Source organism: Corvus kubaryi, unplaced genomic scaffold (assembly GCF_017639235.1).
Source record: "Corvus kubaryi isolate FWS band 111438036 unplaced genomic scaffold, C.kubaryi_AGA036_p1.0 split1-131, whole genome shotgun sequence".
NCBI classification, from domain to species: domain Eukaryota; kingdom Metazoa; phylum Chordata; class Aves; order Passeriformes; family Corvidae; genus Corvus; species Corvus kubaryi.
Genome location: NW_024582073.1, coordinates 24,035,934 through 24,057,605, shown reverse-complemented (window position 1 = coordinate 24,057,605; position 21,672 = coordinate 24,035,934). Strand labels below are relative to the sequence as shown.

The 21,672-nt window shown below is 43.4% G+C and overlaps 1 protein-coding gene across 4 annotated transcripts; it reads left to right on the top strand.

Annotated features, from left to right (window-relative positions):
• Positions 1–13: 13 nt before the first annotated feature.
• LOC121676548 (neuropeptide-like protein C4orf48 homolog) lies at positions 14–20,491 on the top strand. Of its 4 annotated transcripts, none has more exons than XM_042053216.1 (4): positions 14–130; positions 7,643–7,800; positions 14,366–14,454; positions 18,183–20,491. In XM_042053216.1, exons 2-4 carry the CDS (start codon positions 7,668–7,670, stop codon positions 18,246–18,248), a joined length of 288 nt encoding a protein of 95 aa, XP_041909150.1. In that variant the 5' UTR covers positions 14–130; positions 7,643–7,667; the 3' UTR covers positions 18,249–20,491. The 4 variants fall into 4 exon arrangements, with proteins under 4 accessions (XP_041909150.1, XP_041909147.1, XP_041909146.1 ...); XM_042053213.1 differs by lacking the exon at positions 14–130 and adding an exon at positions 154–319; XM_042053212.1 differs by lacking the exon at positions 14–130 and adding an exon at positions 7,268–7,524.
• The last annotated feature ends 1,181 nt before the right edge of the window (positions 20,492–21,672 follow it).

The following is a 21,672-nucleotide window of genomic DNA, read 5'->3' as shown; positions in this document are numbered from 1 at the left end:
CACTTTTCCTTCTTCACAGTCAGGGCTGTCATCATTTGATTCCTGCTCTGAACCTGGAACTGTCTGAAAACCTGCTAACGCATCAGCTTGTCTTCGTTAGCCTTGAGCACCTTTTGCTGTTTAAATTAAAGTAAGTGACACTGCACTTTTCTGGTCATTTAAGTGACAAAACTATAGACTGTCTCTTCGTCAAGAGAGTCTGAAAATGGGACAGGACTGGCAACCCTCTCATTATTCTTCATACAGCTTCACTTCTTTGAGAGTCCAAATCAGCTGGAAAGACTGCTGGCTGGTGATGCATGTTAGACCCTTCCACAGGGTAAGCAGGATGCAGATTTCAAGGGAAAACAATGTTCAGTTTCTTGTTTAGATGTGGGGGGATCTGAATATTCTGTGTGTGTGCATTAATAGCTGCACTTAACACTTAATGTTCATGTTCAGGCAAACAGAATGGTAGCCTCAGCCCTGAGCCACATCTAACTCTTAGATAGATGTTTTCTAAGAATTGATGCTTGATGCCTTTTAAAAAAAACTTTATTTTTACCCAATTCTTTTATTTTATTCCTAAAGTCCATAAAGTGTTTGGCTATGCAAAAGCCAGTAGGCAACACAGACAGAAAAATGAAGGAATCCCATCACTGGGATTTTTGTGCAGTTAGGGACCTGTATGAATTGTTAGAGAAAGAGAAAAACACAGCTTCTATTTAGCTTTAAGTGCTAAAAGTGTTGATAACATGACATTTTGGTATGTATAAGGATATTCATCTAAGGGAGTTTTCTACAAAATAGAAAACATAGGAGATTTTCTTTATAAATTTAATCTAGTCCAAATTAATGGAAAGATTTGCTAACAGAAAGTACCTTTTAATACTAATCTGGACTAACTTTTGTTAAGTTAATTTAGGCAACCAGTACTGACCAAATCTGTTGTTTTGTGTGGCTCCTGCACTGAGCCAGGTGAAGCTTAGCATCTTCCATTGCATAAATCCCAAAAGGCTTTAAAGTTCACAGGTTTAGTGAGGTTATATCTATTAATCTTTTGACTGCAACTTATAAAGGGGATTGTGGAGTTGCACTCTGCAACTTTTCAGTTTAATATAGGGTCTGGGGAGAGACACAAACTTCAGGAAAAAACCCAGAGTTACCGTTTGTGACTGCCTGAAGTCCAGGCTTTCATGGAGGCCACCTGCAGTGCTAAAACTTGTCACTCAGAGTTCTGGGCATTGTGGGCTATTCTTCTTCCCCGGCTGAAGAGCAGAACTTCATCCATGCGCTAGATTTGATACACAAGACTTCTTGCCTAAGCAGCTCTTGCATTCATCCTGGACTATATATACACTGTACCACAGCATCCAGCCTGTGAACCGTGTCTGGTTTCAGCTAACACCACTAAATGTAACACACAATTCGGGCTTGCACTGAAGCAGGACCTGAACAATGTTTGCATGCCCTTTGACAGCTGGTATGTTGCACATTGAAAGTATGGTTTGGTTTATATACCATTTTACCCGTGGAAGTTTGAGCCACGTCCTGGAAGTCAATAGATTTCCTAAACTAGAATGAGATCTCCCCACCTGCCCTTTCTGTAAGCACAGACAGGCTGTGCAGAGAACTGTCTGTGCCTTCAGTCACTCTGGTTTTGGTAGCCGTGGAATAACCCGCCCAAATACCAGGACTTAAAAAATCAACGAACTGTTTCTTCCCAAACATAAAAATTCAGAAAGGATTTTTACACACAATTCACTAGCAAGTAAACAACAGCATGCTTATATCTTCCTAGACAGGGATAAGATTGGCAGTAGCAAGGCAAATAGCTCAGCTTCGTCCCCAGTGGCATTCAGAGCACACAAGCAGCACACAACCCTTGCCTAAGCTGTAAATTGACCCCATGTCCAGCACAGTGATGCCTGCTGGATTTCCAGCAGTCCAGTGCAAGCCTCATAAATAAACCAGGAAAACTGGTATTTTGCCAGTGGTTCTTACTTTTTCTTGGAACCAAAAGCCTGAACTGACCTTCATTTCACAACAGCTTGACACAGCCCCTCCTGTGTAGCTGAAAGCATTCTAGGCTTTTGAAAGTGTTTAAAGACGCTTGTCACACTTGGCTTCAGTTGATTTTTGGAGAACTGATCAATCCTGGGTGCTTTCCCACATTTTGCACTGTGGTGAAAGAGGGTTCTTGGAGTTGACTTGTTCCTACACTGAAGGATCTTAGTGCTAAGTTTCTGTCATACTCCCTGTTTGCAGCCACATGCCTGTTTTGCAGTGTCACGTGAACTTCATTGGGACAGTTTTGGTGTCTCGAAGCCTCACAGTCTGACCAAGGTTCAGCTTGTGGTCAACTCTTGAAGGGTTTTCCAGGAAGCTCTGAGATAGGGAACTTGTCAAGCAATGATGCCAAGAACAAATTGGTCTTTTCACGAGGGAGAATTTTGCCTCTCACCAAACCTCTGACTTAGTGTTTAAAGAAGATACTGAGCCATCAAGCAATTATCTCATAGCATGAAGGACAAGGTAAGTATAAGGTGATTTAATTTTCAGTCCTTCTCAGGCCTAAGATGGCTGTCAGAAAAAAAGACAATACAATTGATTCTGTTTATGGGCTAAAATGTCTAACAGTGCACCAGCCTCTCACCTCTCAATTCATTGGCAAGGTTGTGGTTTACTTGGTTAAAGGCAGATTAAGAAACTGTGAGCCCTGGCAACTGCCCTACAGCCAAATATCTCTGAACTGCTTTATCAGTGACCCATCCCAGAATGGGCATGTTCTGACATCATACTTGCTTAAACCAGAAAAAAATTTCCTTTGCCCTGATAACTGAGGGAGGAGAAATAATTAGTCTGAATTTCAGATGCTGCACAAGGGCAAATAATTTCTCCCAGGGGTGTCTGTATTTGCTGGAATTACAACACAGAGAGTTGGAAGTGACTGCCTGGGGAACAAAATTATTCTTAATCACAGAATTGGGAAAAACAGGAAGGGAAAGGTATCGATAAGAAATCACTCCATTCTTCCCTTGTCTTTATGCAGGGCCACTATCCCAATGCCATTCCCAAATGATGTCTAGTTTATACCTGCAGGCTTAAATATTCCCCTGTCTTCCACAGGAAATCCATCCCAGTGCCATCCTCATTACTAAGACGTTTTCCAGGGGCTTTGGTTGTGCCTCCTGGATGCTATTTAAATCTGTGGTTATTTCTGCTGCTCTTGGTGTCTCTGATATTTCCTAGTACTGCAGTGACCAAACCAGACACAGCACTGCAGCTCAGACCTTCTGCTGAAGGCTGCCTAAGCTCGTGCACTTTTCTTTGTATATCCCAGTATAACTGTATTTTTGGGGGGAATGACAGAATATGATAAACTGATTTTAGTTTGTGACTTCCTAGTTTCACTATAAAAGTGCCACTTAATGGGCTGTTCCCCATTCCAAATATGAGCTGTTGATTATTCCTGATGAAGTGTAGCACCTTGTTCTCATTTTTATGAAATTGTATTCAGTTTTTAGACCCTTTTTTCCAACTTGTCTGCCTGATTTAGAATTCTAGTCCTCTCCCCCAGCTTTGCTTATAACGTCCAGGCTGATGTTACGTCTTAAATGACCACTCTGCTTCTTCATTATCCAGTTGTCTAATTAAATGCTGAATAACACCTGAACTAAGCGAGTCTTTGCAGTCCTGATGTGATACATCTTCCCATGGTGACAGTGACCCACTGCTGACTCTGAGCAGTGACCCAGCCAGTCTTGCTGGCCTCAGAGAGGTTTCTTTAGTTCGCTTCTGACAATGCTGTGTGACACAGCAGTAGAAATCGCCTTGAAGTTGATTAAATTTGTCTTTCCTTATCTGCAAGGCCTGTTACCCTGTCACAGAAGGATAACAAACCAGTTTGACTTGATTCTTGCTCTTATTTGCAATTCCAGTTCTTGTTTTTCAAACACTTACAAAATGTTGGTGGGATTATTGCTTCAAGAACATTCTCAGGGATAGATGGCAAATTGGCTTGTGTGTCATTTTCCAGTTTCTCTTCCTCATTTTAAACACAGTCACTGCACTTACCCTTTTCCAAGGCTGGCATAACTTACATCTTCCCTGAGTTCTCAGCAATAATTGCTGGTGGTTGTTGTTTTAGGTTCTTCTTTCAGTCTCCTGTGGTAGGTCTAGTGACAGCCCTGACTAAAAAGGAGCTCCAGGCAGATCAAATCATAGAAAAGGGACCTGTCACAAACCTACAAGCATCAGTAACCAAAGTAAATTTCTGCTAAATGTTCTTACCTAAAATATGTTCACTGGTATTAGTTGTGTGAGCCTCCTGCTCACCAGCTCTCCTTATTTTCGTTGGTAGATAAAAGAGATGTTTAGCCCTGTATCACTTTCTAGGCATCAACTTGATTGAGTTTCCCCTTCTGCTGAACAGAGAATAAACCCTTCCTTTGGGTTTTGTCTTCCTTATTTTACTCCCTTTGTATTTAAAGGATGCTTTCTTGCTGTTCTTCATGTTTCACACTGTTTGTATCTGGGTTTGTGTTTTGGCCTCTCTGGGGTTATGCCTGGGGTTATTCTCCTCTCCTTCTGTTATTCAGGTAGTAGTGACCAGACACAGATTCTTCTGTGCCTGTGGTTTTTTCCTCTGTTTGAGTCCAACAAAGGGCTTGTGGCCTTGTTAGTAGGCAATGATTTAGCACTTCATATTAGGCTGGGATTAACTGCCCTGTTTGCCATGTGTGCCCATCACTGTAATAATGGAGTTAGTTCTAAAATCAGAACCTTTGCTTGCATCTTGCTTTTATGCACACCTATTCAACTCAGGCCTCTAATGTATGTCATTTTAACTGGATATATAAATTTTCTTCGCTTCAAAGATGTAACTTTCAATACCTGTAACACTTAGGCATCAATACGAAATTTTCCAAGAAAGCTACCAGATATCTATCATCACTGATCATCTTCCATTTAAATGCCTGATCATTCTGATTGTTTTGGAGGAAACTCTTTTTCTCTTTTAGCAAACAATTATTAGGTGTGTATTCTCCATTGAAAAAGATAAGTATAAATGTTTCCAACAGCCCTCTGGGATTCACTATTATATCCTTCCAACCACAAATGGACTTCTGCGAATCTCTTGGAATTTTCTCACCTTCCAAAGTTAATTTAGTACTGGTATCCCTTAGCTATGGTGATAGCCAATAGTGAATGTAATAGCAAAGCAAGTCATGCAAATGTTTTCATGTGTCTCTCTTCTTCAGCTTTGTTGGAGGTGAGAGAATAGCACAGATTTCTGGAACTTTTCCATTCATACTGGCTCCTGTTCCCTGTGAATTGAGAATCACATCTTGGACCTCATGGTTCTGTTAGCAGGAGGAGCTGGAAACTTTCTTCATGTTTCTTAAAGACGCTGATGTTTTACTCAAAAACTGGCCAGACTCTGTAAGTGCAGTGTCTGATTGTTTTATGTTGGCACTGAGCAAAAAAAAAAAAAAAAAAAGGACAGTATTTTAAGCTTAATAGTGTAAGTAACACTGAAATAACACCTTGTACCCCTTTAGGTGGTGCATACAGAATGCCCTACTGTGGATATCACAATAGTTACCATTTTAGAGAAGTCTATATTGATACCTTGAAAAAATACTATAAGAAACAGTGCTTTCTACCTATAAAGGTTATTGCACCTGTAGGTAATTCCTTCCTGTCCCTTTCTTGAAAGTCATGTACGAGAAGTAGGTTATAGCCCTGGGACCATAACAAGGGTATGGGCAAGAAACACATACACCAGGGTAAATGGAAGTGTGAGGATTTTGGATTATGTGCCAGAATTTCCATTGGATGTTAGTTAAAACTGCACATCAGGCGAGACTTTGTGACCAGCTCTAGATGGGTGTACTGTCTAGCTGTACAATGTTGTTTGTTGATACCCTGGGTCTTACAGAGCTGCTCCTTTAACAGGCATCTGAGGCCTCAGATGACGCAAACAATGTAAAACTGGTCCATCTCACACAACCTCCCTTCAGGCATCCAGCATCAGAACTTGGATTAGGAGTCTCAGCTTCTCACAAAGCCAGAGGAGCCATTTTGGTGCCAGACTCACCTCATGAAGATCCCAGGGACTGAGACCTTCATCTGGACCTTCCACACAGGGGAATTTGAGTTTCAGTTGTACTGTGGGCTAAAAATTTGGCAGTGTGTCATTTCTGTAGGAATTGCTTCCACCACTCTGGGCTGCTCCCTGCAAAATCCTCTTTTGCAAGAGAGGCAATTCCAAGACACGTCCACTTTTCCAGAAAGTCCTGTGAGAGGACTTTTAAACTAACCTGGTTCAAAAGCACAAGCATTGAAGGGAGGGCTGCAAGAGGTAATTCTGAAGAAGCCACAGGAACAAGTGAAACGGAAGCAGAGTGCAGTGCTGGTGACAGCCTCTAGGGCTGAAGAAAGCCAAGGATAAACGATGTCTGTGTCTGGGAAGACTGATAGCTCCACAGCCTGGCAGGGTGGTTATTCTGTACAGACGAGGAAGGCTGGAGCTTCTCCTCGGTGAGAAGAGATGGAGTGTACTTCTGTGAGAGAACAACAAAGACATTAATTGAACACTTATGTTGCAAAATGAGCCTTTAATTGTGCTCTGGGGCAAGCAGGTACATGTTAGAGCATCGCTTTCTCTTTTCCCAACGGTATCACCTCCCCCATCTGAATGCTTGGTTTCAGCCAGGTGCTTACACAGATTCCCTGTCCTGGAAGCCTCCTGCTTGAACTTTGTCAGGACACAGCCTATTAGCAGATAGGCTGATCCCAGATCAAAAGTTGAGCTTGAAGAGAGCATCCTTAAACTTTTGCAGTGTGTACATTTTGGCTGGGCTCTTATCACGGTTACCTCGTGTGATGCTGTGTAGGATCTATTTTCATGTGGCTGATCCATGTGCCAGGGGTGCTCTTGTCTACAAATCTTTGTTTTCAGTGTAGTTAAACAAAGACCATAATGCATTCTTCCCCAAAGTATGGGCTACCATCAGCAGGCCCTGCAACTTCATTTATCCAAGCAAACTTCTGAGTTTTCATCTCATTTGATACCTCACAGAATGAAATCTCACTTTAAGTGAGTTACAGCTAAAGCAAGGGATGGGAGCTCTGTATTTCAGCTCAGTCCCTTTGGGAATAACAGCAACAAATACAAAAATTGCCCAAGACTCTCTTATGTGGGTGGCAGCAGCCAGTGTCTGCCAAGGAGAGGGCATGGCCTTTGGGAGCAGAGGAGGAGTACAGCAGTGACCATCCATCACATTGTGGTCTCTTTAAATCTTCTTCTCCACTTGGCAGCTCCAATTTTTCAGTGTTGCTATAGCAAATCTCCATGGCAATGACCCTAATCAGGGAAGAGGGGATGCAGAAGGGGCGCATGCTCAGAGTGGCTGCTGGAGTCTTGCCTGCTCGCTACAGCTGCTCCAAGGGTCTGGCACACAGGCGAAGAGAAAGATCAGGTACTGGGCAAACTGGTCCTTGGGGTGCATCTCGAGCCCATGGCGTGTCACGGCAGTGGTGTGTGCGAGTGGGTTTGTGTGTGCACAGCGCCTGTGCTTATCGTGTCTCATCCACTTCTTTGTGAGGAACATGCAGGGAGCAAACTGCTGATTTTCACTGCTTCTCCTTGTTCCAGGCAGGGAAGACAGCTTGAATTATTGATGAGAGCAATGGCGCTGCCGTCTGTGTGGAGCGAGATGCGTGTGGGAATCCTGCTCCTCTCGGTGCTCAGCCTGCTCAGCGCGGGGCTCGTGGGGGCTGGCCAGGACTCCGGGAGTGTCATCCCTGCAGAAAGTAGGTACCTGCTGCACCCTGTCCTGCCTGCCCTCCTCCACTGCACCCTCAGCAGCCACACGGGCACTCAGCTCCAGGGGAACTTTGTGTTGCCTGATTAACGAGGCAGTAATGATGAGTTTGTGCCATGTCAGCAAAGCACATGAAAACAACAGTCATAGAAACCGCAAGCAAGCATAGGATTAGTAGGATTAGTAGTTATTTAGGAAAAAAATGCTAACTGCATACTCTAATTTTCATTTGAACTGGTATTCAAGCTCTTTGTTTGTAGGTCTTTTAGATCTTCTTCTTGGAAGTTTCATTTCCAGATTTGCCACAATACGTGTGATATCCTTACTAGTCTGAGTATTGTTAGAAGAAATTTCTGTGTATTTCTGCTGGGGCATTGCATCTTGCTTATTTTAGTATATGGCTGGAACAATAGGTCAAGTTCAACTTTCTTGTAACTACTACAAATCAACACAGGGGGTGTTTACCCAAATAGTGCATTTGTAAAGCATATATAAATTTCTGAAATCCTGCAAACCTGAAAAATATATAAATATGACAGACTAGCTTGAGCACACCACAGAGCTGGGAGCTCTTGAATTTGGATCACAGTTCTATAAGAGCTTCCTCTGTCATTTTGAGTAAGTCTCTAAACTTTCTCAGCTCCAAAATGAGGCGATAGTTCAAAGTTATTAGGGGATGGAGTCAATGTTCTCACAGTGTTTTGGTGACAGCAAGTGGGAAGTAGCCACTCATTACAAACATAAAATGTCCTCTGGGGAAAAAAAAAGATAATTTAAACCAAAGAAAGATAATTGTATAAAAACAAATCTCTAGTACTTAGTCATGCTTACTTTGTATCACAGCTATCTTTTTATATGACTACCAAAATATTTAGTACAAGGTCTGGTTTAGTCACTGCATTTTATTCTCCATTAATTCCATTACTACTTTTCAAATACATTTATGCGTATTTGTCTCCACAGGACTTAGATGTTGAATTTCCCTCTTTTTCCATTCTCTTCTTTTTTTTATAAGTGCTGTGTTTTGGTCTGTTCTAAACCAGACCTCACTGCTATTTTGTGTGTCTGTTTTCTAGACATTCATTAATTCTAAGGAGTTTTGTGATGAGTAGTCCATTTTATCTCCTCAAAGAGAAAATCAGGCTTGGAAAATAAATTGTATGTACCCTTTGTGTGTCTTTGTTAGCAGAGGCAAGTCAACACATTTGGGAAAATGTATACAGTGGTTTCTTGTTCTACTTGTGTAGTGAAAACTCCTGTTTGATCTGTAGAACAAAACTCCTGGTTCAGGGTTTCTGACCCAGGTCTCAGAGAATTATAAAATCATAGAAAGGTGGGAAGGGCCATTTAGAGCTCATCTAGTCCAACCCCCTCCAATGGGCAGGGACATCTTCAACTTGATCAGGTTGCTCAGAGTTGAGTTCAACCTGACCTTGAACATTTCCTGGGATGGGGCATCCACCACCTCTCTGGGCAACCGATACCAGTGCCTCACCACTCTCACAGTAAAAAACTTCTTCTTTAACTGATTTAAATTGACCCTCTTTTAGTTTAAAACAATTACCCCATGTCCTATCACAACAGGCCCTGCTAAAAAGTCTGTCCCCTCCTTTTTACAGTATCAAGGAGTGTTTTTACTATCTTTTTACCATCCTCTAGCCAAGCTGTGGAGTCCTTTGAACAGCCTTTGAGGAAGATTCCTTGTCTTACTCCTGCACATGAGAGTGTGGAATGAAGGGCAGGTCAGAGTGTTTCTGTGGCAGTGTTCCTGCAGAGACACACTGCCCCATCCCAAGGAACAGAGGCTGCGAGCATTGCCACAAAAGCATAATGCTATTTTTGTCTGAGACCAGGACAAGAGCAAGGCTGTCAGCTAATTGTGAATTGTAAATTGTTTTGGACTGCTGCAGGGCCAGAGATTTAAAGCCACAAAAAACTCCTGATGGTCCTCATCAGCCACTTGTTGAGAGAGTGCTACATAGCTGCTAAGTGCTCCGGACACTTTCCTTTGCCTGTTAGGGCTCTTCCTGATGGTTAACCTGTGAAACTCTTCCCTTAGGACAGCGGGTGCTAAAAGTTTGCATGAGATTGCAGAACTGATTGGTTAAATTCAAGGGAAAAAAATTCTAGAAAAGGCTGTTAGATACAGCAGCATTTCTTCTGGCTCAGGAGCTGCCTTAGCATATTCCTGAGACCTGGGAGGGTCTTTGGGAATGCATCCCTCCAGACTTGCCCTGTTCTTCCAAGGCACCCATTGCTGGCCATGAAGGTCTCATCTATAACAGTGCCCAGCGATGCACCCTGGCACAGGGACATGACTGTACCAGCGACCTGCTAGGATGGACCCTTGCACTCTTGTGTCCATGATAGGAGGCCAGTTGTCTATCTGGAAGACAGACTTTTTTTACTGTTCCAGAGATGAGCTGTCCCATGCCAGCTGCTCTCAAGGCTTGGGAATGCTCCCAGGCTTGCAATATTCCTCAAGAGATGTAGATCAAGGGAGACTCGACACAGGGTCGGGCACTCACTTTGACGTGATCTAGTACAGACATTCCTGGATCTTTCCCTGCTTGGTGCTCCACTGGCTACTTCTCATCAAGGAGCTGACCCCCGTGGGCACGGACCCATTTAGCGGGCACTGCCTCTGCAGCACGAGCACACACCTTCCCTACTGCTGGCACTTCAGCCCTTACTGTCGGCCCAGGCAAACTGCTGGTTCGGGGACCCTGGGTGACCCAGAGAGGGGAAGGAGGCTCTAGTGTATATATATGGATATAGGATGGGCAGGGACCATACTAAGCGTCCTTCTGTGGGGCAGAGCAGTGTGGTGCTCAATGCTTTTCTCTGTTCCCAGGTGTGCGACGTGGGGCTGGCAGCATGCCTTTAGCAGGAACATTCCCGCATGGACCACACAGTCTCTCTCTCCCACCTGGTGGGAGGAATGTGTCCCTCCTGCAGCATCACGAGCAGGACAGGGGCAGCAATGCTCCGTTCAAGTGTGGGAGGTGCAGGAGTCACAGGAGAGGAGCATGAGAGTGAGTCACAGTTCTCCTTAGCATTGCAGAGAGATCCTGTCCCGTGTGTGGCACTGAGATCTGGCTCAGGGCATTATCCCCTGCTCTCTGCCAGTCACACAGCCAGGCACAGCTTTTTATGAATAATTCTAATTAGCAATGATTAATTGTGTCCTTTATACACAGCATTTAGCATATGCAAAAGACTGTTCAAGTTTGAAGTGGTGCTGCTGCTAATACTTGCAGATTATTTTCTTTAATTTTCTCTGCAATCCACTAAAAAAAAAAAAAAAAAAAAAAAAAAAGTTATTTCCCTAACCTCCCATTGCATTTATAGGCCAGATCACCCACTGTGAAAGCTAAAATATAGAATCTGAAGACCAGAAGCTGGTCAGTCTGTTTTCATTAGCCAAGGTGCATGAAATACAAAGAGTAAACACCAAGTTTATGCAAGGGAAAGTAAATTAGACTTACGCAGTGCTTCCAGTTCCAGCTCCAATTTTTTACCACAAAGAAGCCAAGAAACTTATTTTTTCTCTTCCCCTACTCCTCCCAAAACACACAGACACACACAGTCTTTGTGCTGACAGGACTCATTTAAGGAATTATAGCTGACTCTTGGTAATCTCATTATGTTAATCCACAGACCTGCTAAGTCTCCCTATGAATGATAGTCTGTTTCCAGCTGTCAGCAAGGAATTAATAGCACTCTTCTATACTTTGCTATGATGTGACTTAAGGTTTGGTTTCATGACTGCTTTAAGCCAATGTAAGCCTGTGCTGCCTCTGCCCTTCTCCTCTCCATAAGCTGTCCTCCTCTCCTTGCACTATTTCTTGTCCTGGCCCCAGAACCTGGGCATTCAGGATTTGATCTGCGGGGAAAAAATCAGCAATCCAGCTGATGGAGGAGCTGCATTGCCACTCCTGCTGTGAGTGGAAGTGTGAGATGCCATAGCCAAGGACAGAAAGCACAGTGGGATTGATCCTAGTGGCAACAGCACATTTAGTTTGTCAAAACAGATGATTAGACATATTTATGTTGGGGAAATGTCCATGGGCACCTTGCTGAAAATATTGTGGGCATGAGGAGAGATCAAATCCACCTAGATAGGCCAGCTTAGCAGCTCAGCTCTTCATTCTGAAAAGCAGACCAAGGCAGGGAGTGGTGGAGAACATCAAAGTCATAAGGGGGACAAAGCTGGTGATTATTTAATAACTATCTCATCCACTGCAAAAGTTAGAGGCAGGAAATGAAAGCAGCAGATGTCAACTTCAGAGCAGACAGGAATGGTATTTTGTTCACTCAGTGAATAGCTGAGCTGTGGAACTCATTGCCACAGGATGTTGCAGATGGCAAAAGTTTACATGGATTCAGGAAGCAACGATGCAAATTAATGTGAGAAAAATTCATGGAGGGCTTATCAGATGTAGAAATACCAGCCAGACACAGGATATCCTCCAGCCTCTTGGTAGGCTGGAAGAACATTGCTAGACACTTATTCTGACATCTTCCTTAAATATCTGCTATTGGCTACTGGCTCCCAGCAGGCAGGGATGCTGACCTGACCCGGAGACAGCAGTGCCTGGAGAAGGACCCTCCACCGCGGAGCACAGCCTAAGAAACAACCTTAAAGAGTGAATATCCTGTCATGTGGTGAAACTGGCTGCATCTGCACTCTGACTTTAGAGGGCAGTGTCGTGCTAGGAGCTTTGCAGGTGCTGATTCAGGACACACAGAGCTGCACAGGCAGGTCCTCTGTGCCACCACTCTTCTCCTGCAGGAGCTGCTTTGACACCAGGGCAGCTGCTTTCCCAGGGCTAGCAGAAGTAAAATAACCACTTGGCATGGTTGTGCCATTCCACTAGTACCTCCCTGTCCACACAGGAGCACTTGGCTGTCATAAATACCAGTGAATGATCCCACACAGCCCTTCCATCATAGCTTTCACAAAGGCCTGGGAAGACTTCCTGGGTGACAGGCAGTGACAGTTTATGGAATTCATGGCTCTCCTCAAATGTGCTTTCTTCCCACTGCAGAAGCAGGAGACATTCATTTATCACCTGAAGGTTTTTTTTCCTCCTTCAGATTCTGGTTTTGAGAGCACTTTGGTGCTTGTCAGCACTTCAGGGCATGCAGCACCTCCCCGAGGTGCAGCCAGGGCAGAGTGTTTCTGAGCAGACCAGAGTGAGGGGAGGGAGCAGGGCGTGACACCAAGCGAATGATGGATTTGCTGACAGCAGTCTGAGCATGCAGGTTCTTTCTAAGGGCTCTGTTTCATGATCTGAAGTAGAAACAATTAAATTACTGAAATACTGAAAGCAGGAGGGGGTTGAGTGTCTTTAAAGTGTGCTCAAAACCATCCTGTCACTACTCCTGTGCCTGGAGAGGCAGAGTCTTTGTAAGCAATGCTGTTCTGATAGAGGTGGGGACTTTGCATCTCCTCACAACTTGGGAATTAAATCCCTAGCTTGATCCCCAGGTCTCCCTGAGATGTCAGCTGCATGAAGGGGAGATGGAGAAGGGTGGGTGGGAGAGAAATACCTCCTAAACAAGCACTGAGGACTGACAAGCACTCTGGTTGCTCCCTTCCTTCAGGTACAACCCAGAAGGCAGTGTTGGCAGCAGGGTGCCAGGCACAGATGGGTGCTGCAGTGCTGCTCAGCAGGTCCTGGCTCCAGACAGCTCCCCAGCCATCTCAGCAGCAGCTTTGCACCCTCTTTGCTTGGGTAGAGCAGCACAAGTGGCTGCATGTGGACAAGGCTTTCGGCACTTCCCCCAACATGGGGGCTCTGTGATCAGTGTGAAATATCCTCTTTCCCCATTCCCCCTGCATCTCTTCCAGTATCTGCAATTTCTTCTTCTGAAAACTCACACTTCATTAACTTCGAATAGGCAGAGATTGGTGCAGGGTGAATCTTGGCAGAGCAGAAATGCCCAGGTTCAGAAGTGAGCCATTCCAGTTATTGTCAAGTCCCCTCCTCCTCCACTTCTCTGCCTTTTCCCTGCCCTGCCCCTCTGTGCGCACACACTGGCAGCAGCTGCAGAGCCAGTGGGATGCTTTGCATTCCTGGCAGAGAAAAAATACAGCAGCAGGTGAAAGGAAGCAAATACAGATCTGGCACTGTCCCTTGCCAAGCTGCTCTGTAAGAGCTCCTGTAAAAACAGACCTGCCTGTCTGGTTCCTGAACCACTGCAAACTGCTATTTTCAGTGTATCTGTTGAGAATTAACCCATGTCTGAGGAGGGGTAAGGATTTCAATTTTAAGGGGAGAGGCTGGGGGCTGAAGCAGCAGGCAGAGTCAGGTCTGGGCCATGTTCAGAAAAGCACACACAGCAAAGTACTCTTTGTGGTTTTTGCTGATCCTCTCACACTGGCACAAAGATAGACACAGGGAGCCCGAATTTTGCACACATGCAGGTGTGGGTGCCTGGTAAAATGGAGTTTCCCCTGGCAAGGTCTCTGAGTATTCCTCCTCTGTACTGCTGAACTCCAAATTTCCTGCTGTGGCAGTGATGTCTTCTTCTGCCTCTCTCCCCAGGCCGTCCCTGTGTTGACTGCCATGCGTTCGAGTTCATGCAGAGGGCGTTGCAGGATCTAAAGAAGACGGCGTATAACCTCGACACGCGGGTATGTGTTTCTGTAGGAATGCTTTCCCTTAGCCTTTATCTCCCAGCGGCTAGGTTTGCCTGTCTGGGTACAGCAGACGTGACATCTCTGCTGACTCACTCCCATCTCAGCAAATAGGTTTATACCAAGCACGGATTATTTTTCACAGTCTGCAGAGGTTCATTAATGGTCATCCAGTCTGACTTCTTGCATAACAGCCTAAGGAATTATCTCAGACAGTCCCTGCACCAAACAGAGAAGGAAAGAAGATGTAGGAAGCAGTGGAAAATAAGAAAGATGACTTACCCTCTGCCTCACAGCGTTGTTTCCAAGCTGTGGACTGACTATTCACTGGGCAGGAGCAGAAATGAGCGGGAGAGCGAGAAGGTGGCAGGCAAGGCTGGCAGAGGAAAGGGTAGCACACACATAACACTCCTTGCTCATGGATTGATACTCCGTGAAAAAGGGGGAAGCACAATTTTTCGGGCATTTATCACAGCACACAGGGAATTCTGCCACTTCACATGCCGGTCTGCAGAGGTCTCAGTGAACAAAATGAGGGCATGTTAAATGCCTTGATTTTAGCAACTCATATATGCATGGATTCACAAATATGTGCAAACTGACTGGGGTAGGATTTACCACAGTGGTTCTGGGGCTGTCTGAAGTTTGCAAGAGGCAGGAGGTCTCTTCTGTAATAAAGCCCCTCCAGGCATGTCTTGTCCTACCTCTCCTCGCTTCGAGCAGGGCCATCTCTCTTGGCAGGTGAGAAGGGCTCCTTGCTCCTCTACAGTCACACTCAGCTCAAATTGTCATTCACAGCAAAGCCAACTGAAGGGATAGAAATGAATTATGTGTCTCAAACCGTAACATAGAAAGGCAACTATGTAGCTTTGCCTTTGGTTTCCTGTGACCTTGGGCAGCCATGTCATGCCCTACACAATAAATTTGGAGTGACTTCAGCTTTCTTGATCTATCAATAGCAAACTGATTAGGACAAAGTTCCCAGTGTGGGTTACATTCCAAAAATTTCCCATGCACTGGAGTAATAATAAATAATTCTTAAGTGGTAAAGTGTCAGTAGAGAGGGCTTTACCTCCAGCAGCTGTGCTGGGCTCTTCTGGTGCATAGCAGATTTCCACCTGTTTGGATTAGGTTCAGCTGAAATGTTTTGTACCTACACATGACATGTCAAGGCCAGGTGCAATTGCAGCTGTGCTGGCTCTTATACTGCCAACAGGCTTTATGTGGGAAGTTAAAGATTTTTTTGAATGTAATAGAGGCAGCACAATTCTTTAATCCCACATGCAGAGATACTCAGATGTATCTGTGATGTCTCTTCTATCTGGAGAGTGGCTGAGAATGCAGCCCATCAGAGAGTAGCACTGTCTTGGAAGAGGTGAGGCAGAATATAAAGGGAGAGGCTGGTCCCAGGGTGTCACAAGATGAATTTTTGTTTCTGTGAGGACCTGGGTGGGCCTGACATGCCAAGAGACTGGCTGAGACAGTTCCCAGTGTTACAGAGCAAGGGGCATAGGAACAGCGCATCACAAAAACAAACAGAACCCATTGTTCGTAAGATCACCCACCCTTAGACAACTGAGTTTACTACCACTAGTAAATAAAGGCTGTATTACCTTTTCCAGCATTGGATGAAGACTCCAATGGGCTTTCTATCAGAGATGCTTTGATGAAACACAAATTATTGAATGATGCAGAGATACCAAAGTGAAATACAACAGCCAAGGCCCTACAGATGGCACCCTGTGGCCTTCTATACTCTGAAAGGCAGGGCTTCCATATCCTTACTCCACTGCTGGTGCTTGGCTTGTGCTGACCAACTATCATTTCTCAAGTTTTACACACAAATAACTTCATTGAATAACTCCTGAGTCTTGGAAATTGTTGCTACAAGGGCAAGCCCCATGCAGGACTGCTCCTGCATATCAGGAACTTTCTAAGCCAATGCCATCAAGGCCACAATTAATTTCTTAACTGATACTTCTCTTTCACAGTCTTTCAATTTGCAATTGAGCGCTCCCAGAGCTGCTTTTCCTGCCTGTAAATAGTTCTGAGTGACGCCCAGGCAGAGTTTGTGGTAGCAGTGACAGCTTGTTGGCATTACTGTGAAATCCAATAAGCCTGTTTGATGTTAAGATGATTCTATGATTTCTCCTGGGCTCCCAACAATGGGAGCATTCACTCATCCAAGATTTCAATGTGCGAGCAGGGAGCAGTGTTTAACAGCGCCTGCCATTGCGCTAAGCTGATAAGTGAAAGCAGGCAAGGAATGTGAACAAGTCCTCTTTAAGGCAAAGGTGGATGTCAAAAGTTCGAGTTGAAGAGGATATAGGGCTGTGGAGGGGAGCAAAAGCTGTTCTGAAACAGCCTGTCCTGCACAAACTTGCAGTCTGAGAACATGAAATGAATGAGAGTGGGTACAGCTGGGGGACAGACGTACTGCTGCCCAAGCAAGGCAGGAGTGGAGCAGGACCCATACAGGAGTGCCCAGCTACTCCTTTGGAAACTCTCTTTGTTAATTAGCCCTTTGCTGTGTCTAATTTGTCAGGAGGCATCAGGTCAGAGGAACACCAGCAGGCTGAAGACCTTGTTGTTTCACAGGTCTTTGAGATAATTTCTTAACAAGGGGGTTTTAACCTTTAATGGGTTTTTGCAGTGCAGATGGGAAACCCAGGCACAGTGAATTTAAGTCCACTAAATTCTTTTTTTCTCCCCTCAAGAAACTCTTCAAAGCCAGTCTGCAAACTGCTTGAGGGACCGCAGACCGCAGGGTGGAAACCACAAGATATGCTCAGGAAGAAGTTTCTCTTCAGTCACAATTGCATTTGCTGATGTGAATTCCTTGCAGCAACAATTTTGAGTCTCACAAGAAATTGGCTTCTGAAATGATGGTGCCATTCAAAAGATTCAGCCTTTGTTTCTCAAAAAATGTGACAAAAGAACTCACAAAATACTTAAGTATTTTGTTCACAATTAAATAAATGATACTCGAGGATCTTTAAAGATCTAAAATTATTTTTTCCCACTGTATACAGAGAAAAAAAGCTTGGAAATGCTTTTCCACTAAGGAGCTCCAAATACAACAGCAACTAATTTTAAATGATGTATATTGAGAATGGTGTTTAAGCTTTTGCTCGAGTACTGATAATAAAACAACTGTCAGTAAATTAACTCAGGTTGAAATAGGAACCACACACTCAGACCTAGATCTGCCCTGAAAGATTATGAGTTTCAGACAACAGGGTTAAACTGACAGCTGGATTCAACTCAGAGTTATTCTAGAGAAACAGCAGTGTAACTGAGAGCACAACTGGCTCCTCAGCACTTGCTATCTGGTGCAATTAAATTATACAGTACTGAAGGCATCGTCAACAGGAAGCCATCAATCACCACGAAGGAATTAAGAGCAGTGCAGTTGAAAGTGGAATTTGTCGCAGTGCTTATAAAGGACACTTTAATAATTTTGACAGCCTACTCCCTAGAAGTTAACTGTGAAAATGAAAACATTCGAACTATAAAAATACTCTCCCTGCATCTCGGTTCTGAATATACTCATTTCATCACTTTTTCTGGATGAAAACCAGCACTAATAACTGTGATTTTTCACTCAGCAGAGCACCTTGGCTACAGCTGTGCAGAGGGATTAGATCTAATCAATTATATACTCTTTTAAAGTGATATATTCAGTTCATTGATTTCATAGTTGTTGTTTTTTTTTTTTTCTTCAGACAGAAACCCTCCTCCTGAGAGCAGAAAAGAGAGGCCTGTGTGATTGCTTTCGTGCAATACACTGAAATGAGCACCGGTATTTGGCCAATGGACATTTATTCATTTTAAAAATGCTGTTCAGTAAATTACAGGAAGATACAGAGTGCAAGTTGTGCCCCACCATAAGGAAAAGCATTTTTATCAGAACAGGTATAGCTCAGTTAGATTCTTTTTGCTTTGTTGTGGTTTATCATTACTCTATGTGATATTGCATCTGCTGAAATGTCAACAGAAGAAACAGTGACAAAGTCATGCTTACAGGTTTTATGCAAGGATAGCATCCTGCTTTTTTGGTATTTCAAAATTTTGGTATTTTTAAAAATTGTCCTTGGACTCTCAGGCCAACCTCTTGGCTTATGTGAATTGCCATAGATCTGTAAAATTCAGTGGAGTCAAAATTTTTAATGTATTTATAGAAGAATAACATGAAAAGGAAGATACTTTGCCATGATGCATAGATAAACATTTACAAACAAGCAGACTTGGCTCTATATAGAAATTAATAGTTATCACTGACTGCTTGGCAGTCCAGGGAAGGGATTTGTTACCAATTGTATCAATAGTCCAGTGCAAAGCAAACACAGTAATCTGTCTCACAATTTTCATTTCTTCAAAGCCACACAGTAGCTGTGATCTTTTTGGAGAGATTTATTAAGTATCTAATGTGATCAGTAACATTTTTAATCACTTGAATACTGCCTGGCAGTTGAACTGATTGCATCTGCCAAAATCTTCTGGAGAAGTGTCTTTCATTAAGCAAATCACATGCTGGATTGAACCACTCAAACTGGCCTCTACAGAGAGTTTTGGCAGAGAGCCTACACAACGCCTGCCTGCCCAGGAGTCTCTTGTAAACTGTATTTTGGGAAATACTTAAATTCTACCAGAATGGTCCTTAGCTCTTGCATGGACTCTGCACTCCATCAGGGTGGGTTACAGTGCTGATGTTATTTGCATTCCTGCTGCAGTCAGTGTGAGACAAGAGAGAACAAAACAATTTAAGCAGTGTAGTAGTAGACAGCAAGATTGTGCCTTGTTAATTTTTAAAAGAGAATAGCAAATCCTTTCTCATTGTTTACCTTTTTTTTCATTTATTTTGGGAAGGAGAACAGAAAATGGCCCCAGTGGAAAGTTCCTGTTCATAATAATAGATTTTTCATTGGGCTTAAAACATCATCCCCAAAGTAGACATTTGTGTATCAGCTCGAGCATCTACGTACAGGCTAGAAACTTTTGTACAAACAAGAGTATTGGAGCAGGACCAACAACAGTGGTTTTCAAAGTCATTTTACTAATTCTTATTAATATGTCTGTCTTTCCATAAGTGGCTGATGTTTACGATATTTTGCTCTCAGCCTGCTCAGTAAGTTAGGATCGAAGCTATCTGTATGTTTCCAAACTGCTTCTCTCCCATTTTGTCTACAACATCAGGCACAGAGAAATAGGGACCTGTGACCCACTGCCAACTCATTATTTTGTGTGCAGTCATACTCAGTAACACAAAGGAGTGTGTGTTGCCATATATTTTGCCAAAGTTGTTTGAAAGGTGTGTGGTTCTCAGCAAGGAAAAGCTTCCTTGCACCTGCATGTCAAATAAAAAATCTGCTTTGTCCTTTGTAGTATTCCAGCAAACCCCTTTATAGGTCATTGGGACCTGTTTTGTGTACAAGAGAAGCAGCATGACACAGCAACAGCTCCTTCCTGGTAGCATCACACTGCACTGTGGCACCGGTCAATAGAGCAATAGAGGTTTTCCTCATAGACCAAATTTTATCAAAGAAAGCAGTAGGATTAACACAGCTTCATTGCAAAATACCAGCCTTTGGCTACTTTATCCTCACTTAGATTTGGACCAAAATAATGCACAGCTTTCGAGCCAGCTTTTTGCAGGAGATGGAGTCCCAGCACTGAACCTGTGAATTTTCCAGCACAGCTTCCCTTTTCAGGGGGCAGCACGTCTATGGTTTGGTATTACTATTGTGCATGCTTATTCTGCTGGTACCCTAAAGAATCTTGCAAATTCCTGTTACAAGAACTGAAATTCTTTTGGTTTGTTCATGTTTTTATTTAGAAAAATGGTTGCTCACAGTTGAGTTTTGATATACTCAGCTTGTTACGATAAAAGGTGGAATGAATGACAAGTGGATGTTGTCTGACTCCCAAAGGGATCAGAGTGACACTGCAACTTTATGGCTGTAAGAGAGTGATTATTCTGTACTTCTCTTTGTCTATAATACAACACAATAAAAGGGCAAGATGCATTATAGTATTTGGTGTGCTTTGTTATTGATTTGACAAAATGATGATGCTTATGCATTAATTTACATCTGGTCTTTAATTAGGTGGAAAATCCTCAGAGAAAAAAAGCTATTTTTAATACAAAAATAAAAAGACCTGGCATTTGGGCTACATTTATTAATATATTCTTATTTGCTGAAGTATAAAATCAAACTCACTCTTTCAAATAAAGGTACAGTGATGATTTTGTGAGCTTTTTTCAGGATCCCATACTCTGTACTAGGTGGTTTTGATAAAGTTCCTTATAATTGCAGGATAGCATGAAGAAAAAAATGGAGCTAGATAGTTTTAATTTATTTTTGGTCAGGAGGTTAATTTAAATTCAGAACCTCTTGAGTCTCTACTTACTAGAAGAAACTATGTATTTTGCAGAAGGATTTAATTGCAGGACCTTTAAAGCAGAATGTTTTTTCTCCCACCCAACACTTCCCGTACTTTTTTTGCTGCAGAGCCAAGGCAGTTCTCATGACCTTTTGAAACCAAACTGTGTCTTCTCTTCTCTTGGTGCAGTACTGCTGCTGATAGCCCTGGGCACGCAGCATTTGTACACAGGATGGAATGCAGGTGATAGCCCGTAAAATGCACAGCCAAGTCCTCCCTGGAAGAGAAGTGGTATAATCATGTTAGTGTGGTGGTGTCTCTAGGTAGGCAAGGTGACAGAGAAATCCTGGTAATGATCCCCACATCTCCAGAGCTTCTCATACCTGAGCCAGTGTCTTCGTTGGGTATAATTCTGTGTGTATTCTAAGTCAGTAGTTTTGAGCTGAGTCTCAGAAAAATTCTCTGAAGACATGTCTGGATTTCATTCTGAAAATGGAAACACAGTTTACCTTGCTTGTAATGTAGAATCCTGTAAGGTAACATCAAAGCTCAGTAGTATTATTGCTAGCTGAATCAGCTGGTGAATGGACTCTGTGGAATATTCTGAAAAACCCTGTCCAGATGGAAACCTCATACTTAGAAGCCAGTTATGTCTCTGTACCCAGAACTAGTCTGTAGGTACCTCCTGGGGTATCTGAGCATCTGATATACATTCCCCATTTTCAGAGAAATAGTTATAAAGTGTGGAAGTAGTTCCTTTAAGAGTGACCATGTGGTTTCTGTACCTTCTTCTGCACCTGTCCCAGACTGGAACCCAAAGACAAGAGCTCC

Bases quoted from the DNA above. Each gene is read 5' to 3' on its own strand.
- LOC121676548 (XM_042053212.1), top strand. From the start codon at position 7,340: ATGGCAATGACCCTAATCAGGGAAGAGGGGATGCAGAAGGGGCGCATG. The intron at 7,525-7,642 runs GTGTGTGCGAGT...TCCTTGTTCCAG, and splicing joins CATGGCGTGTCACGGCAGTG to GCAGGGAAGACAGCTTGAAT. The intron at 14,455-18,182 runs GTATGTGTTTCT...TTTTTTCTTCAG, and splicing joins CGTATAACCTCGACACGCGG to ACAGAAACCCTCCTCCTGAG.